This window comes from Atractosteus spatula, chromosome 8, assembly GCF_055471065.1.
Source record: "Atractosteus spatula isolate fAtrSpa1 chromosome 8, fAtrSpa1.hap1, whole genome shotgun sequence".
NCBI lineage: Eukaryota > Metazoa > Chordata > Actinopteri > Semionotiformes > Lepisosteidae > Atractosteus > Atractosteus spatula.
This window is the reverse complement of record NC_142713.1, coordinates 22196974-22223581: the sequence shown is the minus strand read 5'-3', so window position 1 is coordinate 22223581 and position 26608 is coordinate 22196974. Positions and strand designations below refer to the sequence as shown.

At 35.4% G+C, this 26608-nt stretch overlaps 2 protein-coding genes across 2 annotated transcripts in view; one reads left to right on the top strand and one right to left on the bottom strand.

The window, feature by feature from the left end:
• Positions 1–15035: 15035 nt before the first annotated feature.
• Positions 15036–25673, top strand: rlig1 (RNA 5'-phosphate and 3'-OH ligase 1). Its single transcript, XM_088923228.1, has 7 exons — positions 15036–15232; positions 15642–15759; positions 16947–17042; positions 17986–18102; positions 19660–19851; positions 21609–21778; positions 21861–25673. Exons 1-7 carry the CDS (start codon positions 15143–15145, stop codon positions 22047–22049), a joined length of 972 nt encoding a protein of 323 aa, XP_088779354.1. The 5' UTR covers positions 15036–15142; the 3' UTR covers positions 22050–25673.
• cep290 (centrosomal protein 290) overlaps positions 22743–26608 on the bottom strand; it is a 52999-nt gene continuing 49133 nt past the window's right edge. Inside the window, exons 54-55 of the mRNA XM_088923226.1 lie at positions 23796–23905; positions 22743–23239 (exon numbers count right to left, since the gene is read on the bottom strand). Of these exons, the coding sequence (XP_088779352.1) occupies positions 23051–23239; positions 23796–23905 (299 nt within the window). The 3' untranslated portion in view covers positions 22743–23050. The remainder of the gene's footprint in view (positions 23240–23795; positions 23906–26608) is intronic.

Here is a 26608-nt window from a genome sequence, read left to right as displayed (position 1 = left end):
CCAGCACTGCAAGGCAGCAATGCTAAGCACTATGTCACTGAAATATAAAGTACATTGCTTTGAAAATATTTCTGTATATTTAGCATACAATCAAAGCATAAATAGTTCCTCGTATATAAAGTATATTAAATTGTCAATCCTTTAAAAGTATTCTTTTCTGTTCTATTCAGTTCCACAAAAAATTGCGTTAAAAGACAAAACATAATGTGAAAATGACCAAAATAGGAAAAATGATTAAATATTTATGAAACCTGATCTTTTCTGACATGTTGTGTTGATTTTGACTGTTTGACATAGGATTTACTGTAAGATCTCTGATTAGATTTGGTGTTTTTTTTCTTCACAATCTCATTTTAAAAGTTTTAATGCTTGTATTAACAAAGGTATTCTACAGCTCACTGTTTTAGGAATTTGGTCAAATCTTCTTTATTTCTGTCTTTTTTCACAAGATGCATATCCAATATTCTACACCATGGTAACAGGGCTCGTTGTGCCTAATGTTACCTGTTACACTTCCCCAGTTCTCACACTAACTGAGACTAAACAGAAAAGAGTACCAAGCTGCTTCTTAGCCAATTCCACATTGATGTACATTCCATGGTGGGCACCTGTAAAGATCATCAGATAGATCGTAATTAAAAATCCCATTTTGTGAATTTGTTGTTTTCTTTTTGTTGTGTATTGTGTGTTTTAGCTCAGAATTTGCTAATGGGTTCTTAGAATTAGGAAGGATAGGATTCTGATTGCAATGCAAATGAGAATAGAGTTTAGCTAAGAAGCACAGTAACCGGTAGGCCTCTCACAAAGTTGGTGTGCAGTATTAAGTAGAGGAGGGTGGCACATTGTGGTTACTAGACCAGAGCAAACAGTAACATTACCATACAGTATATGTTCTTCGTTGCTGTTTGTTTTACATTCTAAAGTTGTATGCTAGTTAACAGTTTTAAAGAAAAAAGCAAATGTACCAGAAATAATATGGCAATAAATTGCGGTAATAATTGATCAGGTGTTTGTAATAGAGCAAAAAATATCTGTAGCAGGGAGTTCTACTGTATGTTTATGGTGGTGTGCAGATAGTATCAGCTGCACATAAGGAGTGGCAGAACATCCCACATTTATTTCTCACAAGGCTGATAAGGTTTTTGCATCACAGTTGATGCTTAGAGAGAATATACTGGAGCTGGTACAAACTTTGAAATGTTTTCAATTTGACAGTGTTCACATTTCAATATGGATCATCTATGGTTCGTTGATCTGTATATTTGTTCCCATTTTCTGTGATGTTGCTTGACATCTGTGATTCAAAATACTTGATCTATTTCACTTGAATATTGATTTATTTTGTGCTTCAGTTATGTGCTGATGCAGACTACTTTTTGCTCCTACTATATATAGGCCAATAATCTGTGGAGACACTCAAGATTCATAAGGTATTATACTCAATTTAGGTATTATAGTAGCTTACTTTTGATTAAATATAGACATTTTTGAAAGGCAGTCACCCAATTCACTTTCTGAGAGGAGTTTGCTGTCACTACTCATGATTGTAATACCCGACAGTTGCCCTCCTCTGTAAACATTTTCTCCCCTTTCAAGCAGGTTTATGAGGCAGCCGGTAGCAGAGCCTTGACATCACACTTACAGTAGGAGTCCAATAGGAGAACTCCAGAACTGAGATTAGATGAATGAGCCAAGGATCTGAGACTTTGAGAAAGACCAGACGAACACACTGAACGTCCGAACTGCTGACAGTGGAAGATAGAGCTAAGGAAACCAGACAAAGAGCTCCAGTCCTCCTAAGAGGCAGCCTGGGGAGCACTGAAGCAGCTACAGTAAAGACCTTTTCTTTTTAGTTCACACTGTGGATGCTTTTTTGAAAACAGATTTATTATGTTAATAAGAATTAGAATAAAGAGTGCTTCAATGTTGCGACTATGTCACCTCTCTCTATTGCTGTCCTTTCATTGTCCAGCTTGTAATGGGATGTATGAGTTTATTAGCATCAGATACAGTAGGCAGACCAAGCAATGTTATGCAGGTGGTAGAAACGTATCACTTTGACGGTTTTTACTCATGCTTCAAATACTTGTTGTGACTAGGTAGTACTCAATGGATACTCACAGTCATACACGTAGTTTACTTCCCTAACAAAGAAAGAAATGCAGTCATTAGAAGAGATACTGCGTTAAGGTTTGTATGATGTCGGGTGATGCCTTAGCTATCTTGGCAGATGCACACACAGAATGAAGGAAAGTCATTCATACAATGCAAAATAAACATATGCATAAATAAAAATCAGTACTCTTTTTACACAAAAAAAAGCTATAGGAATGGGCATAGTCTTTCAAAACAAAATGGATTAAAAAATTTAACAGTCATATATAAAACTGTATCACTAATTTTCACGTTTCAAGCAAATGTGACAAGACATAACACCTACAGTACATGCTAAGTAATCTGTGCATTTGCAATACTCCATCGATTTGCCAAAAAAACAAAATATATTCCAAATAAATCTTCTGTAAATGAAATCTAATTTACCTTCTTGATATTGAATACACTACTCCCCAAATTAAATCTGGACAACAATAACATCATTTTAAGGAACATCCATTTAAATAAAAAATAAAAAATTGAATTATTAAATTGAAATGAATTATTTAGATTTTAACCAGAATATACTGTATAATTATGAATGATACACTTAACATAATCTGAAATAAAGCTTTAATAGAACAACTATTGTTTATGAATATAACACTACATATTGAGAAAATTGAAAAATCAGTTCTGAATAAAAATAATTATATGATTGCTTAATTTTGTTTTTCTGATCTATTTGAAAGTTTTCATAAAGGTGATATGGGGATGTAATATAATATACATGACCTGAAATGATCTAATTTCTCATTAGTGCAGTTATAAACAGAATGACTCTTAAGAATGCTCTTCTGAAGTATGACTGAAGTATTATACCAGACTTTAAAAAGAGTTAATCTCGGGTTAATCTCGGGTGATTCATAATATAACTATCGGAAATAGCACATACTTAGAATGAGTGGAAAAAAGTAGAATAGGAATTACACTACATTTTGAAAAAGGGCAATAACTGGGAAATGCAGAGGATATTACAGTATACCTACTATATACAACATATATAATACTATATACAGCATACAGTACATAATAAGAACAACACAACATATATAAAATAATGTCAAAAAGGAAATAATTACCTAAATAATTTTCAAATATTTGTGAAATGTTTTATTTAATTGATAAAAGGCAAAATTACAAAAGAGAAATATTTACTTTGCTGCAATTAACTATACATTATGGGGAACATAGGATATCAGTATAGTGCCAATTGCTATATGGTACATAATGAACGGAATTTTAAACTAAAATACATTGGACATATTAAAGAAATTATGTATTGTGGAAAGGGTTGCCCCAAAATATAATTTGTCTCTGTTATTACAAAATGGGTTGGTCATTCAAGGAATTCTTTAATTAAAGAATCAATTGTCATTTACAATCAGTATATAGTGACATAGCATAACAGAATTTACTTCACAACAAGCTAATTACAATTATATTGACTGCAATTGGATACTGTTTCTTACTTATTGGGAAATGCTGACACCTGGTGGTAGACATAATTGGAAACAATAGAAAAATAAAGGGGAGGACAAAGATGAAGATATTTTAGATTGATTAAATGTTTTCTTAAGTTTATTAAATAGTGATGCATACACAGTAATAATACCCCTGAATTGACAAGGCATAAGGAATTATACGAAGGACTGCTGTATTAGAACTGCACATAAATACATGTTATTCCTGGTACTTCACTGTAGTCTCAGACCAAATAATAAAAATGTCATTTTGTGAGATGATACAAATTGTAGACCAAAAAGAATATCCTGTACAGACAAAACTATAAACTATTTAACAAATAAACGTTGTTTAAAATTAACTAAACAAGGTTCAATTGAGGTTAAACAGTGTACAAATTTATATAACATAATTTTCTCGTTGTCTAGGAAACTTTGAACAATCAATTTTCAGAACTTCCAATAAAACATAGACGCTCCAAATATCTTTTCTGTGTCAGCCTTTGTTCTGCAGCTTTTTATAATTAAGAAACCACTACGCATTCTGTTGTATACTGACAATGAGAAGAATAAAGAAACTAAAAGATAGATAAAGCTGCTAATTATTTAGTAATCTGTCATTCAAATTCTTGTTTGCACTGCCCACAAGGCTGCTGTCTTAAAAACAATCTAGTCACGACTTGCTCTTCATGCTTTGTGGAGTCTGGATTCCACTGACAGCTTCATGTTTCTTCTGGGTATCTCTTAATAAGTCATCAGTAGTTGTGCTCCCCCACAGATCAGATAGCCTGTGCTCCTAATTACTCAGAGATGAAAGTAGTGACAAAATAAACTGTCGGAGGTCTGAAATGATAAATTACCACATTAGCAAGAGTAGACTGAAAGAAGCTTCAATTTCAAAGCAAGATTTCAGTATGTTAATTGGTTTGCATTGTATGATAATACGTTGCCCCCTTTCCATTGTACTGGTGTTAGAGTTTCTAGATTTCAACTTATACTGTACATAATTTTAGTTAAACATACTGCTACAAATGTATGAGATCAAATAAGTACAGTACATTGTAGTGAAAGAGTAAGTACATCTTAAGATTTTATGATTTATCTTACTTAGACATATTTGACCTTCACCTAATTCTCTCCAAATAATAATAATAACAACAACAACAATAATAATAATTCCTTACAATTATATAGTGCTTTTCCGGACACTCCACACCAATGTGCAGCACCCACCTGGATGATATGATGGCAGCCATAGTGTGCCAGTACACTCACCACGCATCAGCTATCAGTGTAACACCCCTACTTTTTTCAGGAAACATTGTGGGATTTCTAATGACCATAGACAGTCAGGATGTCGGTTTTACATCTCATCCAAAGGACGGCATCTTTTAACAGTATAGTGTCCCTGTCACTATACTGGTGTAGGCATCCTCTCACGAGGCACCAGTAAATGTAGGGGTTTTGTGCTTAACTGGGACAATTATTAATTGTAGCAGTAAGTCACAAAATGATTCTTTTGATGGTATTAGAATCCAACCTTGTGGGATAACTCAAACAATGCACACACAGGGTACTAATACACGAGAATACATTTATTAATACGTAAAATGTGCATATAAACATAACAGATCTTATCGTGAGGGTTAGCAGAATACAAAACGTATATATTCAGTTAGGAAGAGTTACAAATACCAAGAGGGACATACGTTCAGTATATTATTCATTTAGACCGTTTCGTAAATGAACTTAGTTACAACTTCTACACTAGATACTCAAAAGCAAGTACATCACTCATAGGAATTAAATCGATATCAACTCAGGTTGAGGTAACAATTGAATTCTCGAGCTGTAATGTAGAGTGTTGAATACTCATCAGATCTGTGTGGATTCAGATCTCCCGCAGACACAAGGAAGCAGTGGCAAGCTTGTTGCTGTCCAATCAACGGTCTCTGGCTCGGTGCCAGGCAGTGCTGTTGCGGCACAACGTGGTGGGAGAGATTCCTGCGCGATGCACTGCTGATGCTCTCTGAAGACCAGCTAGTTAGTGTTGGCTGAAACTAGCAAAATTTGTGCACAGGAGAAAAGTGACTGCGGGTCCCAGCAGGTCAGGAAGAAGACCGGTTCGTTCCTGATGAAGCGCTAGTCCTGAATCCTTAGCTTCAGATTGGGTTCACGAGGCTTGCTGCTGGCTAACCTCGGGTGGATCCTTTGGTTACTCGCTGGCAACCTCCGTTCTCAACTCTTAGAACAAAGGAAAGTCCTGCTACTCGGACACACTGGCAGTTACGTGGTGGTCCGGGCTGAGTCTGAGGATGTTCAGGAGGAGCCCTGAGGCTGAATGTCCAGCAGGCGCGCTGCGAGAATGTCCTGCGCTTGGGAACTGTTCTGCAGGCGCTCTGTGTTGCCTGTTTTACCTGGAGGAAATGCAGGTCATTCATTGGTTGAAAGTTTCATGGGCATCAGAGACCCACATAGGGTTAACCTGCCCTATCAGTTCCTGATTGGCTGATGATGAGTAACCATGCCCTCTGACCTTAGAGTTGTAAACAAACTTTGAATCAGACTCTCCCTTGGAATCTCAGACTTTAAGGCGCCAGAGATGACCATTTGTCATCTCAGCTTTGGGAGTTGTTCCTTATCAGGACACTCTATCAGCTAGAAAAACACCTTAATTGTGAACCAAATGGAATGGCCTCTCTGTACCAGGCACCATTGAGATGAAGGAGAGGGGGACTGGCAAGGGAGCGGAAAACTTAATTCCTGTAATTTAATAAGCCTCGCCGCTACACTGGCATTAGGACCCACACAGACTGCAGGGTAAACACCCCCTATTGGCCCCACTAACACCACATCCATCAGCAACCTTAGCTTTCCCATGAGGTCACACCTGCTTAGCTTCAGTGGGTTGTCAGTTGTGAGTTGCAGGGTGATGTGGTTGCTGGCCAATTCCTAACAGTAGATAATAGTAACTTCTTTTGAAAATGAACATACAAAATTTGTCATTAATTATTTAAAAAGTAGCCAGTATTCAATATCTTTGTGTGAAAATGTGTTATAAGTGCATCCTTAGTTCTACCGTGTCAATTAAGAAGGTATGTAAAAAACATGTGCAAATCGTAAGGAAGTTATTCCACTTGTACATAATATCAGAAACTTTGTTAGTTTGAACTAACAAACACTCCGGTTCATAGGAATACATCATGCCCAGATCAAAAGACATGTGTGACAGTCTTAGAGAAAGAATTGTTGCTGCTTATAGTTTGGGAAGGGTTACTGTCACGAACCGCACGGGAGCACTTAAACGTCACCACATACCCACAAGCACCTCTCACCGTAAACATCCCGCGCACTAATTAATCAATTATCATTCCACACGCTCTTCCCTATTTATACCCTCTCACTCCACTCAGTCTCCGCTCACTATTGAGGTTCCCTCTTCCGAGGTCAACCCTCGCTTTACCTTTTAGGGAAAGAACACTTCTTAGCCATTTCTAAAAAATATGAAGTCCATAATTCATGTTAAGAAAGATAATGGACAAATGGGCAACATTCAAGACCATTGACAGATTTCTACCCAGGAGTGGCCGTCCTACTAAATTCTCTCCAAGATCTGACATGAGGCTCCAGGCCTCTCATACTATGGTAAATATCAGAGTTCATGAGTTCACCATCAAGAAAAGATTGAATAATAATGGTTTCGTGGAAGGATAGCCAGGAGGAAACCCCGGCTCTCCAAGAAGAACATTGGTACAGTACATGGCTTAAGTTTGCAACACAAAGGTATATTAAAAAATGTATTGAACAATGTGCCCTGGACAGTCATAGTAGAATTGTCTGGCCATAATGCAAAACTTCATTGTTACAAAAACCAAACACTGCCTTTGACCAGAAGAACCTCATACCAACCATCAAGTATGTTTGGGGCCTGCTTTGCTGCCTCAGGCCCTGAATGCCTTGCTATTCCTGAGTCTACTATGAATTCCTCACTGTATCAGAGTATTCTAGAAGAAAATGTGAGACCAGCTGTTTAACAGCTAAAGCTGAACTGAAAGTGGCTAGTCAAAGTCCAGATATAAACCCCACTGAGAAGCTGTGGTAAGGCCTAAAGAGAGCTGTGAACACAAGAAAGCCCTAAGGATCTGTAAGGAAGTTTGGGCCAGAATGCCTCCCTTTCGATACGAGAGACTGATCAAATCTTACAGGAAATGTTAAATTCAAGTTATTACACTTAAAATGGGTGCCACAACTTACTGAATCAAGGGGTGCATTTTTTTCCACTGAAAGATATGGAATGCTGGTTGATTTATTTTTAACACACAAAGTATTTTTTGTGTGTTAATTGTCAAATTAGGTAATTTTTATTGAATTGTAGAACTTAGTGAGGATTAGGGGAAGGTCAAATATGTCTCAATATGTTACACCATATAATTGTGAGGGGGTGTACTTATTCATCACACTATTTCTACTGTACATACCTTTCATTAAACAATTTAGAAAGGTTGTCCCATTCATGCATTTCCCCATTGTCTGCTATTTTTCACTTTAGATGATCACACATTAACTGAATTGAATCATTAATTGAACTAATAATATGATTCATTTTAATTTAAAATTATTTTTGGATTTTTAGAATTGTTAGACATTTCAAATCCCAGTTACAAATTTATATATATCCTATAAACAACAACTTCCTGTTTTAATTAGTTTGCACTTAACAAACAGGTTTAATTTTCCAAGAGTGTGATGGAGTAAGCTTAGGCTTGGTTCAAGTCTCCTCCTCCAATTGGATTATTGAATTATTGAGTTAATTGGACACACCTGCCTTAATTAACTGATTTGCCTCCTGTGGAATGGAATATTTTATAGCCAGAAAAAAGGGCCATCTGACTGGCCCTGTGCATAATTGGACATTACTCAGGAGTAGCAGAAGTCAATATATCAGCAGTCAGGAGCTGAGGGTCGAAACTCCTGCAGTTCAGGAAGAGTAAAAGTGTTAGTGGCATCCTGAATTGTAGAGCATTTAGATAGGAGTATTTATTCAACTTTTGTGCTTTAACATCAGCAGCCAGTTGGCAGTCCTTACTCCAGTTTAAGGTTGAAGAGATAATGAAGCCGTGCAAGAATTTTGTTATGGATTGGAATTAGAAAAAAACAATACATCCAGAGAGAATTTAGTGTTTGTTGTTCTAGTGCGTATTCCTGGATTCAATTGTATTCTGTGTAGTCTCTATAGAGCAGTAGATTAGGTTTGTTTGTAGCTGTAAACTGGGCGCCAGTGGTTAATCTGGGTTTGGTGAACCAGTAGGTCTCCAATGAGACAGGGAATGCGTACTGTGTCTTCCATTGAATGGAAGAATGGATGAGCTGGGCTATGCCAGGGATTCTAGGGAATGAAAAGGAAGAGTTTATATTTTGTGAGTGTTACATCCTAGTGTGTGGTCTGTGTGTTTTTGTGTTATGTTCCACACTGCTTACCCTTGATTGTTCTCCCTCTCCCATTGGCCCACCATCACACCACTGTTTCAGTATGATGTCATCATCAATTAGCTCTCAGCCAATCAGAACTCATCTTATTCAGCATATAACATGGAGGTTTTCTGAAGGAAAAGCCTTTCGTTTGGCTTCGGTCCCGTTTGGTTTTGGTTATCGTTTTGCTTTTCTTTTGGTTATTGCTTCGGCTTCGTTGGTTTGTTTAGTTTTGCTTTGTGTGTGTGTGTGTGTGTGTGTGTGTGTGTGTGTGTGTGTGTGTGTGTGTGTGTGTGTGTGTGTATTTTCGTATAGCTTTGGCTTTGTGGTTTCTGTTAGTTTCTTTCTACTTTTGTTTGTTTGTGTGTTTATCCTTGTTTTGCCATTACCTTGTCCTAACGTGTTACATGTTCAACTTTTGTGTTCTCTTGTTCTCCCTTATTTGTATTCCTGGTTCACTTGTGTTTTTGTGTGAACTTTTGTGTATTAGGTTAGTTTAGGTTGTTGGGTACACTTTACACACTTGTTGACTTTGTATTAGTAACACTAGTTTAGTACGGGTGAGTGCCATTTGTCTTGTATGGTTTTGGGTAGTCAGGGGAGGTTAGTTAAGGTGTTGAAGACGCCGAAGACCGGTTGTTTCGGGTTTTCTTTTGCAGTCAGGTTAGCTTTCCCTCACTTTCCTAGCCAGATCCATTTTGTTTATTTTCTTTTCTTTGGCACCACTCTAGTTCCTTACCCTTATTACGCTTCCTCGTCCCTCACCAAAACCCACCTGCTTCCAAAAGAATTATCCTAAATGTTACACCCCTTTGACAGATCTGTTGCTGTCTAATAGCTCTGTGATGATGTGATGTGATGTTTTTTGGGACTGAGCAGTCTTCTCTGAAAGGGGAACACTGGTACATCCTAGGAGTCTGGAGGGGTTCTGAAAGCCAACAGTGACAGACCCCCCCGCAAATGTGCATGCATTATCTAGCGACATGCTGGCCTACGTCAACCCTATTTCTGGACAGGATGTTTAATTGGGAGCTTTAAATGATCAATAAGTAGAGAATGTATGTTCAAACTCCTGATTTAAGACTTTTTATCATTCCCCACTGATTGCTAATTGTACCAGAAAAAAAATAATTGCTATAGATTTCTGTAGAAATATAGAAAGGACTGCAAACAGACCCTGTGGTATACCAGTGCTTTCATATGCCATTACACTATATGCCCCTTAAATATATATGTTGTAAACAGGTGGTATTCAGATTTTGAACTAGATATTTACATTACCTTACATCCATGTGACTTTTAGATTGTGGATTAACCTTTTATGACAGATCTTATAAAGCTTTCTGGAAATATAAATAAATCATACTGTAGGCTTTGGCTTTATAGCCTGCTCTTGTTCCTTGTTCGAAGAATTCTAACAAGTTAATCAAGACCTTCTCTTTCTAAATCTTTCTAAGTTGGTCAATGTCAAGAAACACTTATCAACAATGCACCAGCATTTGTGTAAAGATGTTCTGGCAGCAGGCCAACTGTATTCAATAGATTTGAACTGAAACCAGCATTACAGTCAGAGACACTAAATTACTTTTACTGAGTTAGTGAAGAAAATTATTTTAAAAGAATGATCTTTTCAAGGTGCTTTAAAGGAAGAATAAAACACTGTATAAGAAGAACAAATTGCAGTATGGAGACAACAAAATACTATGCAGTGAGACTGAAATGTTACATGTAATGGGTGAATAAAAACATTGTAAAGATTGACCAAACTGCTGTGAATGGAGAACAAACATTGTATATGAAGACTCACTTACTCAAGAGAGAGATAAAAGCACCATTTGAGATAACATAATTTTGTATTAGGAGACCAACATGCTGTATAGTGAGAAACAAAAATTACTATAGGGAGACTAAAATCCATACAGCTCCATTTTTGTTTGTTATTTTCTTTCCTTTGGCACCACTCTAGTTCCTTACCCTTGTTATCACGCTTCCTAGTCCTTCACCAAAACCCCCCCTGCTTCCAAAAGAATTATCCTAAATGTTACACCCCTTTTCCCCTAGACACTTGGGGTCGTAACACTTGTAAAAGACTCTTCCTATAGTTTCCCATTTTGTCAAATTACTGAATGCTAAGACTGAAGACTTCTACAGGTAAGATTAGTAGTGAATGGCAGTAAAAATGAAAGAGAAAAAAATGGAATATAATGATTACATACATATTCATACCAGTGAACTCAATATTTGTTGGAAGCACCTTTGGCAGCAATTACAGCTGCAATCTGTTTGGGTAAGTCTCTTCTGTCTTGGCACACTTGCTTGATACCAAGAAGAATGGGCAAAAAGTGTCCATTCTTCTTGGCAGAATTCCTCTGCATCTTCAAGTTGCTTGGGAATTTCTTATGGACAGCATTTTTCAAGTCTTTTTCTATATTCTCAGCAGGACTCAAGTCAGGATGTTGACTGCAAATGCCACTCAAGGACATTCACTGCCTTATTCTTAAGTCACTACAATTTAACTTTGGCCACGTGCTTTGTTCATTCTCTTGTTGAAATGTAATAAAAAATAATGTTAATCCTTCCTCATCAGCTTGAAAATAACTTGATAATGATACTACAACTCAAAATTATTTTTCTTAAACAGTTGTATTCATATATTCTTTTTCAATAGTTTATCATGAAAACAAATATCAAGGTGTGTATTTGGATGGGGTGGGGGAGAGTTACAATGTTGTACACTGTACAGAATATTTTATACATCTATACACAATCTGAAGTTACATTATATGTGTTATAAGCATCAGCAATGAAAGTTTCCACCTGTGTTTTCCACTATTATAATTACTTTGATGGTTATTGATACAGTTTAGTGAGAAAAACCCCAAACTCCTCTAGCAACCTTTAATTCAAATTGATCAAAATCTTTAAAAACTTAATCATCACAGATCAAGTTCAGCTAATACCTAAGGGGTTCATGTGAAGTGTTTTAGTAGTTAATCCATTACATTTATTTAATATAAAGTAACACTCCACTCAAAACGCTTTACAGGTTTAATGGGGACTCCACTCCACCACCACCAATGTGCAGCATCCACCTGGATGATGCAACAGCAGCCAAAGTGCACCAGTACGCTCACCACACATCAGCTATCAGTGGGGAGAAAAACAGTGATGAAGCCAATTCAAAGATGGGGATTATTAGGAGGCCATGATTGGTAAAGGCCAATGGTAAATTTGGCCAGGACCCAGGGTAACACACTTACTCTTTTCGAGACCTCGGTTTTACGTTTCATCTGAAGGATGGCGCCTTTTTACAGTATAGTGTCCCCGATTGGGGCATTAGGACCCACACAGACCACAGGGTGAGTACTCCCTACTGGCCCCACCAACACCTCTTCCAGCAGCAACCTTAGTTTTTCCCATGAGGTCTCCTATCCAAGTACAGGTCAGGCTAACACCTGCTTAGCTTCATATATCTACAAAGCTAAAACTGTATTGCAGAAAACTGATCTATCAGATTTAACTGTTATCTTAGAGCAAAATGTATAGATTTTTACATCTAATTTCTCATCTGATCTTGTGTAAAGTATCACCATTTAATTCTGTGTCTGCATACAGGAGAGATATTATGTACAAAAAGGAAGGTACGGTATATAGAAAATGTTCATAGCTGTATACTTTAATTCTCTGAATTTTTGTGAATTTTGCTAATCTTTTAGTGTTTGTCAGATACGAGATAAATAAAGAAGTACACGTTGATCTTTTATTCTGCCAACCTATGCCCGGATATACAACTGGGGAAGCTATTTTTAAAGTTATTGATGAATTTATTCAAGAAAATAAATTGAATTGGAGTCGATATGTTGGCACAAGCACAGATGGAGCAAAAGCCACGATTGGTTTTAAGAAAGGACTTGTTCCACGTGTTCAAGCTGTTGCACCAGAAGCAAAATCAGCACATTGTTATATACACGGAGAAGAACTTGCCATGCACAACATGCATACAGATCTAGAAAAAGTACTTGATGAAGCCGTTAAAATGGTAAATTTTCTAAATGCCCGGCTTTTGTCTCAGCTTTGTGATGAGATGGGCAGTGATCACACTCAACTCCTTTTTCATACTGAACTGTGGTGGCTTTCGTGTGGAAAAGTCCTCAATCGCCTTTTTGAGCTTCGGGAAATACTTCAAATATTTTTTTTGATCAAACCTTTAACCTGCAGGACCATTTACGTGGTAATGGCTATGTAAATTAGCATACATTGCAGACATCTTTGCTCATTTAAAAAATCTCAATCTGTCCTTGTAAGGGAAACACATTTCTATATTCCATTTTCAAGACAAAGGGAACGCCATGATCGCAAAATTGCAGCTGTTGCATAAACGTCTTAGTAGTGGTGAATTAGATTCCTTTCCATCTCTTCATGAATTAGTAATAAATTTGGCTAACGAAACTGATAACGATATTCTGCAAACTATGAAGCTACTGTACATTTGGAAAGTTTGCAGAAAGATCTTCGTAAGTATTTCCCTGAATCGGACAACACCTTTGAATGGATAAGGAACCCTTTCATTATCAGTGGTTAAACATTGCCAAATAAAATAAAATAAATAAAATCTCACATTCAGAAGAAGAACAGCTCTTGGAACTGGCTTCAGATGGCTTCCTGAAAACAATATTTGAGCAAAATACACTGACATAATTTTGGTTGGATGTTAGTTCTATACAGTACAGTATATCCAGCATCGTCAGATAATGCTGTTATGTATGTTCTGCCCTTTCCAACTTCGTATTTGTTACGAAGGTGGATTTTCTGCGGTAGTTGGCATGAAGACAAAAAAATGAAACCGTCTTATTGACGTGGAGCCCCATCTATGTCTAAAAATGACAAATACAGTCCCAGATATCTCCTCACTAATTTCATCTTAACACAAGAAGTTCCATCTCTCACATTAAACAGTTTGTTTTGTTATTGAAAATTTCAATATCATTATTTTATTTTAGTTTTTTTATTTAATTATTTATAATATATTTAGTATTAAGAAATAAATACCATGTTTGCTCTAGATAAAAATAGTATAGATAAAATATTATTATTATCACTACCCCCAAATTACCTTACGCTGGTAAGACTAAAATCTCAAAAGGGCTATGCAATTATTGAAAGTTTGGCAAACACTGCTTTAGGGGAAGTCAAGAAAACAACAACAGTAGTCAATCCTGGAGAATGAGATTTGCTGTAGGGGACAACCTGAAGAAACAGTCTTTTCTTGCTCCATAAAAATGCCTAAAAGAAGAGGTGGTTTTAAAAGTATCAAAGAGAATAATCAAGGCACATATCAAGTGAACTGTGAGCAGAACACAAAGACATAACTAGACCCAAGAACATAAGGAAATAGTCATAAGCTATTTTCACAAGAATATAATAAGGATACAAGAAAACATTTTTGAACAGAATTATTATTGCATTGAATATTAAGAATTGTTATGGAGAAAGAGATCATTGGATCCTTCAAAACAAAGACTGCTGTGATAGTATCACTTAGTGGGTTTTGAAATAGATAAACTCTTAGGAGTTGAGTGGTCTGTTATAGTAATTAACATTTTTGTGTTCTATTTTCTTTTAGTGACACATACAGTATCCTAATGTTATATCCTGTATCCCAATGTGTTTCAACACATCTTGCAGTGAGTGTTATACTGTAGCTGAGAGTTCAATTTTAAAATAAAACTGAGCATAGTTGTATGGTTAAGGAGCAGAATAGCAAATTATAATATTTTAATTATATATTTGGACAAAAAAACTAAAACAAACAATACAATTAATAAGGTTTTTGTATACATTCTACAGGAACGGTAAAATAATTAAATGGCAGAATTGGATATAAAGAAATACAATTCCCATAATGCATTTGCCGGTGTTACACGAAATGAGTCATCCGGGAAGGGGGATGGTTTCACATGTGACTGACTTGCTTGCATGCAGTTCCACATGTGAAATCTTTAATATTTTTGTTTATTTTAAATAAAAACCCCAAACTAATTTGACTTAAGTTAAGGATGCGCCGTCTTGGCTCGGTCCAGCAAAAGATACCGTGCGTTTTTCTGACTGAAGTGAAAAATGAACCTTCAAGAAAACGCGAATGTCAGGTGTGGTTTGTATGCGCCCATAGTCTTATTTTTAATCTAACTTTGTATTTGGAAGACAGAACATCACTCCTGCTGTATAAACTTACGTTTTTAATTTATTTATTACTGATTTTTAGTATTGACATACTATATTGGCTTCGTATTATTACTTTAGCGATATAATATAATAATAATATGTATTTTTCACTGTGAACAATTGCAGTTTTAAATGAACAGTAGCCAGTACTTAATGTTAATTATTAACATTTATGCACGACGTTTTTGCAAAGCGTTGGATCAACTACAATAATAGCTACAACACCAACTTTGTAAACGCCAATTAAACAATCTCGAATCTTGTTCTTTGATTCGAGCCTTTAGAGTGTTTGGAGACCTCTCATCCTCATATTTTTGTGATTTCTTTGCATAGCAATTTCAGGTTTTTGCAACAGAACACCTGAATCCGAAGGCATTGGCATCAGATGTAGCAAATGCGATTGCGACTGAAAAGCTTGATGGCACGTGCTGCTATGTTTCCAGTTACAAAGGTAAAGACATCTGTGATTAAATTGAAAGCACTTTAGTGCCGATGTCATTGTGAAAACCTATATATTTTTTAAAAATGGTAATACTAAAACTAAATGATAAAATTATGTCAACATAACGTCACACTATACATGTTACAAGAGATACCCCAGTATAGACTAATGAATGTTTTAAGTGATTAATTCCTTTTTAATTTTACTTTTGTCAGTCGTGTAGTTTGCATTATTTAAATCCTTTAGCCTTTAACTTTAGACCTTTAACTTTTTAAAACTTTAGACAGTTTTACTGGCATTTGGTTTTTCTGCAGAATTGTAAGAGATGTATTGCTCTACTCACTAAACAGTGATGTGGTAATAAACACAAATCATACATCAAAATACACTTGAAATATTAGGGTGTCTTGGTAGTCAGGTACTCAGTTTGCTATGCAATGTGCCTATCTATAATAATAGTAATACCTTTGCATTATTAAAGATACTGCCATTCTGGCTGTTTTGCAAGTGTAGTCAAACATCTCATACTCTGAACCATTTTTTCTGATTTGCTAGAAATAGCCCGTGTTGCTCTCTCAGGCTACAGACTGCTTGCATTTACCTCTGCTTGGATTATCATGGGAGTGCTTGTTGCCTTACATAAGTGAACTTTGCTTTTATGTTGATTATAATTTGATTCAAACTTTTTAAATCAAATGTAGTTATTTGTTAATACAGTAAAAGGCCAATTTTGGTAATGCTTTATGATCTAAACTAATTTTATCCTTAAATTAATCAATCCATCAATTTCTTTAATCGTTCCTTCTTTAAAGATGGATATACATGTTTTAAAACATTCCCATGATGCATTTAATTTCACATGTGCCTAATTGGTTTGATTCCAAAAATCTGACAATTGAAGCAATATGCTTGGATGTGGGACATTTCTGAACTTTCCGTGTTGTTCCTCATATACTGATAATTTCTAACCCTGTCCTGCTTTTTGAGATCTGAAAACTTTTAAAAATATTTTATAGGACTCAGTTGACCTAAGAAATTAAAAGTTTAGGTTGACAGAAAGCTAGATGTGGCAGGACATAAAGATGATTAAGGACCCTTCCCCTAACTGAAGTGGTTTCAGTTGATTTCATAATAAATGGTCATGTAATATACTACTGACATTTATGAAAGTGAATATAAGTTTTTTATTCCTGTAGGAAAACCATATCTCTGGGCTCGATTTGATAGGAAGCCCAACAAGCAAGCTGATAAGAGGTTTAAAAAGTTCCAGTATTCTCAGAAGAATTCCACAGGTATTCATTAATGTGTTCTTGTTTTACAGCAATATTGTATGACATTGAGATCATTAAAACCCTGTAAGGTATATGTTTTGATCTTAGCTTTGCAGTTAAAAAATAGTTTTTTTCCCCACAGGATCTCACTGAATAGTTGAAATAATACTAAAACTAAAGAATCACAATTTACCAGTAACTACAACAGAAAACTTCTCCTAGTCTTCTCAGCCCTAGTGTCTTTTGAGTGTTTAAGCTCAGTTCATAGTTGCTTAATGGAGCTCGCCAATGAGATTAATATCTGTGATCGCATGGACCAGGTCTGTGAAACCCATTTGTGCAATCTGTAAGCAGGGTGTTATGTAACATTTTCTACAGAATGCTCTGTTATCCCAGAAAACACCTTAACAGTAGCTTATGGAATGTTAATTGGCTTTTTGGAATGTCCAAGGAAAGAGGGAAGCGAAAAAAGATAGTTTGCATCTTTGCGATCAAATATAAATAACATTTTTCATTTTATTTTATTTTAACTTGGTCCATGACAGTATTTTAAATTCTAGATCCTGTTTTTTTACAGACTCTTTCATAAACTGGTTGTATTTTTCTTTTTTACTATGGGCTTGAAAGCCTTTTGCCATAAAAGTATGAGGTAAGAAATAATTTGTAACTTGTGCTGCCATAGTGAGCATTTATTAGCAAGTTATTTATCTAAACATAATGTCATTCTTTCTGTCAGTTACAGTTATTTGTAGCTGACTGTGGTAAATATGATACCAAATTGGATTAGAAGTCAATCTGTGTTGAGAAATAGTGGAAGTACTCCAGTCCTGAACTCTAACGTAATAGAAGTGAAGTACAGCAAATTTAAAGCATTCTGAAAACCACTGTATTGTTGTTACTAATAAATGTAAGCAGCAATCCCAGTGATGTTACCAGTATTTAACATTGCATTCTTCTCGTTAAGAATTTACATGGAGTGTTGAGGAAGACTTTAAGGCTGTTCCAGATTCTTGGATTGCTGCCCACGGAGTTCAGCGTTGCAATGGGCAGCCTCAGCCTGATGAATGCGGCCACATTCCAGGTAGTCTGTTTCACGGTTCTTCTGTGGAATTGGAAATGCTGCTTGGCAGATGCTACTTGGTTACTGCTTGGCAGATTTGTAAACCCACTGCCAAATTCAAGGCTTTTCAATGCTGATAGTAATTGCAGTTATGTACACTTGTAAGGGAAAATAGAAATGGACATAGATTTTCCATCTGGGTCAAGAGATTTATCTTGTATGGAAACATCCTGAATTATATGGTGTGTTCCATTATTTTGAAGTGACAAGGTATAGAACACAGAGAAAAGCTTTAAAAAATATTAAAACAAGCACAGAAATAGGAGATCACAGACTTAATGAAAGGGAAGAAAATCCTTAACAAGTAAAGCTTATTGACAATGCACTTGAACTGTGACTTGATTTATTGCTCCTATCAGGTACTTATTTTTCCAGTGTTACTGTCAGAATCTGTGGTCTTAGATTTGCATTCACCCTTTTTAATACCGAGGTTATTTCGTTATACATGTAATTTTATGTCATTTTGATCACAAAATTCACATAATATTAATTAAATTTTAACACAATATAATGAATAGCATTAAACAGATTCACTTCCTCGAGAAAGGTGCAGGTAAGTTTTGACATCTGCAATAAATTAATCTGTGATACAGTTTATAATAGATTCAGTTAAGCTATTATTTTCCTTCCTGTATTTTACAATGCTAAGAACAACCTGTCCTTTTCATCCTTGAGGAATTTCTTTCGCAAGCAGTTACAATTGGAAAAGATATCTAACATGAGTATGAACGGGCATTTATGTTGGTAATTAAGTTAAGATACAGTATGTATAAATATTAAAATTACAGATGTAGTGGAAAATCAAAAAACAGACTTACTTGTTTCTTAAACAGACATACTTAAAAGACAAATATACAAATGAGTGAGTGTTTTCAAACATAGCAAAAAACATAAGTAATCAGAAGAGCTAGCAGACCAGACCTAGCTCTTGCAGTTAGACCAAATAGACTACTGTAGATTTTCATGCAGGTTAAGGACCCCATTATGAGACCCCCCTATCCAAGCTACTGGCTAAATCCTTGTGGGGTTAACCACTCCAACCCTATTACAATGACAAAGCTGAGTGGAAGCAATAGTCGAGAAATGAGGAGAACAGATGTGAATGGACAAGTAAAGCAACAATTAATGAATGAGTGTAATAGGAACAGAGATGACTTGAAGTCCCTCACTGTAATGTGTTGTGTGTTTAGTATTCTCTTTGTTCAAAAAGATGTGTTGACTTGTGCATATTAACAAAGAGGTTTTGGATACTGAAAATGTAGTGTAGAGGCAAAATAAAAAGATCATTAAAAATTGCTGTACTACAAGCAATTCATTCACAGTTATATGTGAAAAACAGCTAAACAATCCCAGATTTAAAAAGGAAAAAACAAACTTTTTTTCTCCTGCTAATTCATTTTATGGTGCGTCATCATTTTTTTTGTTTAGTGTGATTTGATGATTTTATCACTGATTTGTTCATATGAAAACTGTGAAGAATGTTAGGAAGATGCAGTGTTTTTTTCTTTTTTTCTGAAGGATGGGTTCCAGTAGAAAAAAATAACAAGCAGTATTGCTGGCATTCATCAGTGGTGAATTATGAGGCTGGAGTAGCCCTTGTTCTAAGACCTTGGGGTGAAGAAGAACTAGAAATCACCATTGTTCCTCTGTCTGAACTCCTTGATAAAACACTAGAGCTTATAGGAACTAATATCAATGGAAATCCTTATGGTGAGTATTTTTTAATGAAAATGTGGTTTGTATTTCTATGTCATAAACAACAGATATTCACGTGCAGTCACTGATTACCAATATTATGGGTGAAATGAGTGCGGTTATGGTGCCACTTTCTGCACCTTTTGGGAGGACAAGCTCACTAAAGCTGAGAAGTGGCTGTACTGGAGTGCTTGTACATGGAACAATAGACAGTAGTTCACTTGCAGTGTTCCATTACATGAGTGTAAACCAGGTCATCAGCTAGAATAGTAAATTTCAGGTGGGTGATCATTGGCATAGACTGGCTGATACTCCTCTTTACCTTAAGTGTCAGGCAAAAAGTTGCCATACTTATGTAGACCATGTAGACCATCAGCTATGACAACTAGAGAACCCACTTCTGTTTTGCCAGAATTGACTGTAATCTTGCAGAGCAGAATTGTTGATCATATTCATACAAAAGTGTGCTGTGGTCTTGTACAGGGAGAGCTCTAAAAAACGCATAATATCCAGGATTTCCCCAGTTGTATATAGACCAGGCAGGGTGCCTGGACAAAATGTTTCGCTGCCAGGCCAAAACGAATGCGTGAATGCCAACAATGTACAAAAGAATACTTTTTCATAGTATTACACCGCAAGATCATTTGCCAGCCAGCAGCTTTGATGGTACATAATCAAATAGCTCTGAAGTGTCACGGCTTGGTCTGAAAAACTAATGCATTTGCAGCAAGTTTTAAGTTCAATAAAAATGATGAAATGATGAACATGAACTTGAGGGTTATTATAGAGAGAGATTCCTTTAATTAACCAGAATGTTTTTTGTTTTTGAATAAAAGAAATAGAACCAATAAAAGTAATAATATCAATGGTATGCAATTACAGTTTTCAATGAAAAATCTGACTATATTAGGGTTTTGGACCTATGTTATGAAGATGTAGAAAAACACAGGGTTTCCTCAAAGCTGAATCATTGAGTCACAGACAAATAATGTCCGATTGTCACTTGCCACTTAATTTTCAAGTGGGAAAAAAGTTATTGCCTGAATAAGTGAAAAATAATGAACAGTGCCGCAATAGCAAAAAAAGAACACAATGGCGACACATACAGAAAATAGCAAATAACATATTTCAAGTACAAAGCTCTTCCTCAGGCTGCATCATAGGTAGACTACATCTGTAATGAATGCTATGTTATGAAACTAGTTGTTGCACTCAGATAATGTCTAGTATGGGATAATATTTACAATAATAAGTTTGCAAACTAGTACAGTAATCTAGCTGTTGGATATCTATGGAGTGGGCGTGGGCTGGGGAATGTAGGTTATCAGCTGGCCTATGCTTTTTCCTGTGAGGAAACCTTGATAACTATTGCTAAGAGTGGTGAAAAATTGACTTTTACTTTTTTAAATAATGGTAAACAATGTTTTACTGAATAGTTTATTTTTTTTCTCCGAAGTGCCTGTCAGGATTATGTTGGTATGAGCATATGCAATAATGTTGCTTTCTTTGTAAAAGGAGCCTTATTGAATCTACTGTTTCATGGAATATTCAAACTTCAAAAGAAGCACTGCCTCATATGCCTACGCATGCATAGTCCTCAAGTATCATCAGATTCTAGTTTAGGTTTTATGGAAATTTGAAATAATTAATGGAAATTTGAAATAATTAACAGTCACTGTTTCACAGACTATATTACTGAATTGTTTTCAGTCTCTTTTGTTGTCTATTTCAGTTTCATCTTTCCTTACTGTCATCTTGTATCTTCTTTTTAGGACTTGGAAGTAAAAAGAAACCATTTCACCTTTTAGTACCACACGGAGTCCTAAAAATCAGAAATGCTCCTGCAGTCAATTACCAGCAGATAGTTGTGTGGTTTCAGAGATGTGGTGAAGCAAATGTAGAAGGCATTGTATGGCACTGCAATGATGGCACTCTAGTAAAGGTAAATATTGCACATTTCAGCAAAGTACTTATCAATGATGAATTAATTGATTTTTGGATAAAATGTGTTTCTTTTTTTTTAGCTTCATCGTCATCATTTAGGTTTGAAATGGCCGGATGTGGATACTTACTTAAACTCTAGACCAGTTGTTGTCCATGTTGATGTGACAAGGTACGAATGGGAATTTCCAGTGACGGATTTGTTCACAGCTTTGTCACAATTGAATGGACAGAAGTTTGAGCACATACGGGACATTCAGTTTGACGTATAAGAAAATGCCAGCAACATGGAATTGGATGATCTGTAAGTGTATAAATATCATAGAAGACATCTGCATTTTACAGAGCAATAAAATAATTTGGACAATCAACTTCATAAGAGAAACTAGCCATTGAAGATGAGATGTATTGCAAATTTATAGTGTAAACAATTATTTAAACAGTAGAGGTATTGCTGAAACAGAGTATCTTAAAAACCATTTAAAATATTTTCCTGTGAAGTGTGCTCTATGTATTGTAAAAAAATTGCATTGCATGGTACAGTATAACCACAGTACAACTTCTTTAAAATTATGCATTAATAAACATTGAATGTCAGAAATGAAATCAAACCAAAAAGCTGTCTTTGATAAAAATGTTGTACTAAGAACTTATATTTAAGAATTAAGATGCTTTGATGTCCCCATGTTGTCAGAAGAAACTACTGAACAAGCTAGACAGAATTCATTACCAGCGTCCAGAGTTGAAGATTCAGTCCCTTCAAGATTCATATTCCTTACATTTTATTAACTTAAATCAATTTTAATTCTTTATTCAAAGTCATCTTAGAACACAAATGTGTCCTCTTCAGAAATCTGATGTTTTGATCCAGAAACTTGATCTATATAGTGTACTAAATCAGACTTACAAAACTATAAAAAAACGTGTATTTCTTAAAACCTGTAGTATATCAGAAGTTTAAATAATTAAACATAATGTCCCATTTATTAGATAACATTCACATCACAGCTGAAAAATACGTTTTTCATTATATTACATTACAATCATAAAGTATCAGTATGTATCAGTTTAAATGTAAAATACAGATTATGTACATTTTATGAAGTGGGTTTGTAATTTTAAAAATATACATTTCATTAAATGTTAAGATAAATAGCCTCCGAAACTGTTTAAAGTCATTGTACAGATAAAAAATGTATAATAAATCTTGAGTCCTCTTTTTTCATTTATATTTTAAATTAAAACATGTTAAGACACCAAACTTTTCTGCCTTCTAGTCAACAGACACATTGGTTGGAATATCAACCTCAACGCCAAACTGTTGTGATAGTTTTTTCAGCTGTTCCTCCAGGAGAATATTTCTTTTTACTTCTACATTATAGTTGAACTTCAGATCCTCAATCTCTTCAAAGAATGTAGGGTCAAAGTTTTCCAGTTCTTTTTTCATTTTCTTTACTTCTTCCTGAGGTTCAGAAATGGAAGGTTTTAGCAAGATCAATATTATCGAAAAACCTAGATTAAAATGTAGTTATATAAAAGTATTATTTTCAGTTGTTTTATGACAAGGCCAAACTTGGATAAACTACATGTTTGTTTTTAAATTTTAATGTTAAAAATATCTATTAATTTGTAACATGTCACGTAAGTGCTTAGCTAATGTTACATGTATAATATAAATATACACACTATATATTTTGTATTGTAGGAATATACACTTCTATGTAAACTAAAGAATTTAAAATAGGCTATCATCATTATTGTACTATTACAAAATAAGCGACGGTGGCTTAACCTTGTGAATGCTTGAATTTAGATCTACAAAGAACAGCTTTGAGGGTTACTGAAAATTGTCAAAGAATCAGATAAAGCATTCCTCGATAACCCTCTGAGGGTAGCTGCAACTACATCATATATAGCTACATTTGTACAAAACTCTTTCCCTGTACACAGTATGTATACAAAATTATTGGCTTGCAAGGAGCTAAACAGCATAAAAAAGCATATTATAATCTGTTTACCTGCATATGTCTCTTATCTAGATCTGCCGCCTTAAGCTGGGTTTGCAGCTCAACCAACTCTTCCATCAGCTTATCATGTTTCATGGCTTTCTCTAGGAGTTCATCAAATCCTAAATATAACATTCAAGTAGAAAGAAGCACATTAAACTTCAGAGTCACTTGAATGAGAGCATTTGATACAGTGGAGAGAAAGCATTTTTTTCTTTATTATCTTGAACATAAGCAATTTACATTTTATGTCTGCTCATCATATTTTCAAAGACTCAAGTCCAGATGTTTCCAAATGTGATAATACATCATAATGTATTTTTGTGGATCCTTGTGTAGTAATCCACTGTGAATACTAGTCTTAATCTTTGATTTGTTGTTTTTCTTCTCAAAATACTATCAAGCTACTAGATACTAAATACAAGACCTTGGTTTTCACCAAGATTCAGATACACTGCAGTTCTCATTTACAACTTAAACAAGCTTAAAAAATGTCAAATGGCCTCCCACAATCACACTTTTTCAATATTTACAGATCAGACACTTTGTTCTGCAAAATGTACCTGTTTGAAAATCTGCCGATCTGTTCTATGATCTTGTGCAACAGCCAACCAGTTTTAGACATTTAATATCAGTTTATTTTATTTTTTCTAGGCATATGGAGGTGTCTGTTAATCACCTGAATGATTCTTGATGTAAGGAACTTAATATTGAAATTTCTAATGAGGTTTTGGAAAAGAGTATAAGCAACATTCAAAGGTACTCTATTATTATGCTGTATATATATTATATTATAGGTATAATATTATAGGTACTGTATTATACATACAGTACAATGCAAGTTCATCCTGTACATCGACTCTATTACTTTAAAGCTAAATTGATCAAGATACAGTCACGTGAAATAGAAAGTACACCCTCTTTCAATTCAATGGTTTTACATATCAGGGTATAAATAATAATCGTCTGGTCCTCACCAACTTCTGTTTAGACAGTTAGACAATTCTAGCCTCAGATAACAGACAACACGTAACAGATTTCACTATGTCATTATTAATTCAACAAAAAGTAAGCCAAAATGCAGAAACCATGTGGAAAAAATTAAGTACACCCTTACTACTTCCATAGGAATTAAGAAAATAATTAGCAGCCAGGTGCAGCTAATCAAATGCATTTGATTAGTTGATCATCAGGAAGTGTGATCACCTCTATAAAAGCAGAACTTTTGGCAGTTTGGTGGTCTGGAGCATTCAGGTGTGTGTTAACACCATGCCAAGGAGGAAAGACATTAGCAATGAACTCAGAGAAGCAATTGTTGCTGCTCATCAATCTGGGAAGGGTTATAAGGCCATTTCTAAACAATTTGAAATCCATCATTCTACAGTGAGAATGATTATTTACAAATGGAGAACATTCAAGACAGTTGCCGATCTTCCCAAGAGTGGGCGTCCCAGCAAATTCACCCCAAATAAAATTTATGTTAAGTTTACTGTTAATTCTTAATGTATATAAGCATTTATTTATATTATTAAAATGCATTTGGATCACTACATTTAACACCGTTTCACGCAACCCTTTTTTCCGCAGGTTTAAGGTACTGCTTTAATGCAATTTCCCTTTATGCGAGGTTCTTGCAGAACGTAACCCTCGCATAAAACAGGGGACGCCTGTATTTAGTGATTTTAGATATTGTGTGTTGTATCTTGGTTATTGTAATCTTAAAATTTTCAAGATTTTGTTAAATATTTAATTTCAAATGAACTATTGGATGTTACAGTATATATACATAACAAGCTTTGTAGGAGTGTTGACTTATTGTAATAAAGATTCTTGATGGTTATACATCTGTAGTTAGTAGCAATTCAGCAATAAAAGCTCTGGTTGGGAAAACGCAGCCTATTGTGAAATATGTATATTTCTATTAGGGTTTTTTTTTTTTTACTGTTTGAGCCCTGGAGCTGTTGGTAAAATAGGTGGGATCAAGGTGGGTACTGCACATTGGTGGTGGTGGTGGAGGGGAGTCCCCATTACCTGTAAAGCGCTATGAGTGGAGTGTCCAGAAAAGCGGTATAAGTGTAAGCAATTAATAATAAAAATAATAATAATAATATCATCATCATGGATTCCAATAATTTGGCCAAACACTTGCTACTCTCTATCAGGAAGCACAAGGTTTAACATTTCAGCTTGATAATGATCTAACGCAGTGGTTCTCAAACTGTGGTACGCGTACCGGCAGTGGTACGTGGAGTGCCGCCAGGTGGTACGCCAAATGACCATGGAACTGTGTCATGTGCGTTGAAAAATCGGGACGGGTTTTCATATTTTGTATTTTAATACGTGTCGAATAAGCAGCCTACGTACTACGATACAGTGCGCGCTAATACTTCAGTGGACACAAGAGATACTCTGTAATTCTATACCACTCTATAGGAATGCGTGCTACGGATGCAAGTGACCAATTGTATTTTAAAAAAGCTACTATATCTCCCGCAAATAGGGAGAAAGGAGAATGTGCGTGATTTTGGAACAATGCCAACATTGTAAACACAGGAATGCATAGAAATACGTGCTACGAACGCAGGTAATCTTGTGAGCACACGAAAGCGTGATAACAGAAAAATATTTAAGAACTGTTCTAATTTGAGAAAAATACACCGAGCGTCTCTGTGTTTCGCTCCCATGCGCATGAAATAAAAACTTTAAATAATTAGGAAATAACGGAAACGCGAAAAATGCAAGCTTGCGGATTGCTAAAGCAGGTAAGCTACACTATTTTTGAAGAACCTTATTTACCGTTGGCAAAAGAGCTGACACGTATTATG

What these genes read in the sequence shown, in the direction of transcription:
- rlig1 (XM_088923228.1), top strand. Translation starts at nt 15,143, where the DNA reads ATGCGCCGTCTTGGCTCGGTCCAGCAAAAGATACCGTGCGTTTTTCTG. An exon ending in TATCAATGGAAATCCTTATG is followed by an intron (nt 19,852 to 21,608) that starts GTGAGTATTTTT and finishes TCTTCTTTTTAG; the next exon opens with GACTTGGAAGTAAAAAGAAA. An exon ending in ATGATGGCACTCTAGTAAAG is followed by an intron (nt 21,779 to 21,860) that starts GTAAATATTGCA and finishes CTTTTTTTTTAG; the next exon opens with CTTCATCGTCATCATTTAGG.